This window comes from Thunnus thynnus, unplaced genomic scaffold (genome assembly GCF_963924715.1).
Source record: "Thunnus thynnus unplaced genomic scaffold, fThuThy2.1 SCAFFOLD_121, whole genome shotgun sequence".
NCBI classification, from domain to species: Eukaryota; Metazoa; Chordata; class Actinopteri; order Scombriformes; family Scombridae; genus Thunnus; species Thunnus thynnus.
The window spans coordinates 1-2,000 of record NW_027095911.1 but is presented as its reverse complement, the minus strand read 5'-3'; the positions used below and the strand labels follow the sequence as shown (position 1 = coordinate 2,000).

Below are 2,000 nucleotides of genomic sequence, written 5' to 3'. Positions count from 1 at the left end.
GGCGTAGTTGCCCAGGTTGCGGTTGCTAGGCACCTGCAGGGTTGTGACCAGGCTGTCCAATGAGCAGTGGCAGCTCCAGGGGTTGTCATAGAGACGGAGGTAGGTAAGTCGGGGCAGAGGGAGCAGGACCTCCTCGGAGGCTGTTTTCAGTCTGTTGTGCTGGAGGAGCAGGGTGGTGAGCTGGGAGAGGCCGCTGAACGCTCGCTCCTCCACCATGGAGATGTCGTTCTGCTGGAGGTCCAGGCTCCTCAGCTGGGTGAACTGGGAGAACATGTTGTCCCTCAAAACCTAAAGGGGGAAATGTGAAGCGTTAGTTTTGTCAGTTTGCTGTCATAAGATATCTTCGGCCATGTTTGTAATGCGTTGTTTCTGATAACTTGACAAATTTAAGTTCAATATTCACTCTCCTTAAAGTTTGTTTTTGCATTTTAACAACTCCTGAGGGAAATATTTGACTGTTCAGGGCGTGTGTCCATATAGCGTTTTTCTCTGTCAGGGCGCTGGCAAGCACAGAGATGAAGCGCATGTGCAGTGAGAGAAAAAAACACTGTGCGTGAGTTTTGTGTCTATGACAACAATATCTTGGCAATTTCTATGACAACATATCACCACTCTAACTGCTGTTGTAAGATAGACTAGCATCACTAGCAGTTTTTCTGTCTGCTGGGCAGGTTATAGGCTTTTAAGAGCTTTTTTAGCTGAAAACATCTGCCAGCTGTTTGTGGAAGCTGGGCTTATGAGAGCAGTGAGAGTGAACCAAAACACCAAAGTCTGTGCTGTAAAGCCAAAACAATCAGCTAAAAGACGCTAAAACACTCTTTGAAACTGATGATAATTCTCTGCGGGTTTGGCGCTATGAACAACATATTTAACATTTCATGTAATCGTTAGACCCATTGTTAATTCAAAAATATTATAAATAAAATTAAATAAGATTGCAGGTTGTAGCTTTAATACTCAAATTGCAGATTTAATTCATGCATTTTGAATATTTCATGATTTTATGCCAAATCCAACAAGGTCAATGACACAGCTAAAAATAAAATATAATGGACTTTCTTCATTCTTTCCCTCACTGCTAATACATTCAACAATTCAACTCTTTGAACCTGAATGGGAGAAAGTAAAGCGTAATTATACTCATTTTTCACTAATTTGTCCAGTGTTTATAACTCATTTGTCATTATTTATTACCTTGCTGGCAAAGCATTTTGTTTTGCTGCTCTCAAAACCAGCGAACACACATCCTGTATACTTGCTCAAGACATGGAAAACCCTACACACACACACAGCAAAAAATTCTGTCTTTGATCCCGACACCAAATGAATAGTTCACAGATGCTGATGGTATCAACAAACTGGCTGCGTTTAGAAACAGGGTAAGAGGCTTGAGACACTAATTTGCAGAAAATTGATGCAGACAGCCTCATTTGTTACAAAAAGCTATACTGGACATTCTCAGAATCTGTTAGTTATGGTTAGTTGAGTCTTATATCTGGACTGTAGCAGGTGGTCTGTGTCTTATATATTTATATTTACACCATGCATGTCTACACTTGCCTGAATCTTATTTCTGGCCAGCAGCAGGTGGTGAATATCTTTGGGCCAGTCTTGCATCACGGTGGTCAGCTGCCTGTCTTGGCAGTCCAGGTACTTCTCTCCTGCCTCCATGTACTCCTTACACTCCTGAGTTTGACGCCTCATGACCCCGGCCCTGCCTCTGCCCCGTACACGGCCCCTGGCGCCCCTCTCCACAGCCCTTGACCTAGGGCCTCTCCGGGGCTCAGCTGACCGGAGGAGCAGCAAGAGGAGGAGGGTGGTGATCAGACGCATGATGGGAAAGGAGAGATGAGGAGAGGAAGGGAGGCCTCTTGGTAATCAGGTCAACCTTTGAAGACTGCTGTCAGAAGATTGGTGTCACAGGACGTAGGAGGCCAGTCACAGCTGTGTGTATGAGGAGAAAAATAAGGGAAGACAGAGAGGGATGTGAATTTTCAAAG

General features: G+C 44.4%; 1 protein-coding gene across 1 annotated transcript; it reads right to left on the bottom strand.

Moving 5' to 3' along the window:
• Positions 1–3: 3 nt before the first annotated feature.
• Positions 4–1,943, bottom strand: LOC137178774 (leucine-rich repeat-containing protein 17-like; the record flags this gene model as incomplete). Its single annotated transcript, XM_067583994.1, has 2 exons — positions 1,561–1,943; positions 4–288 (listed from the first exon to the last, which is right to left on the bottom strand). Coding segments are annotated over exons 1-2 (558 nt in total), but the record flags the coding sequence as incomplete, so codon positions are not given.
• Positions 1,944–2,000: the final 57 nt, after the last annotated feature.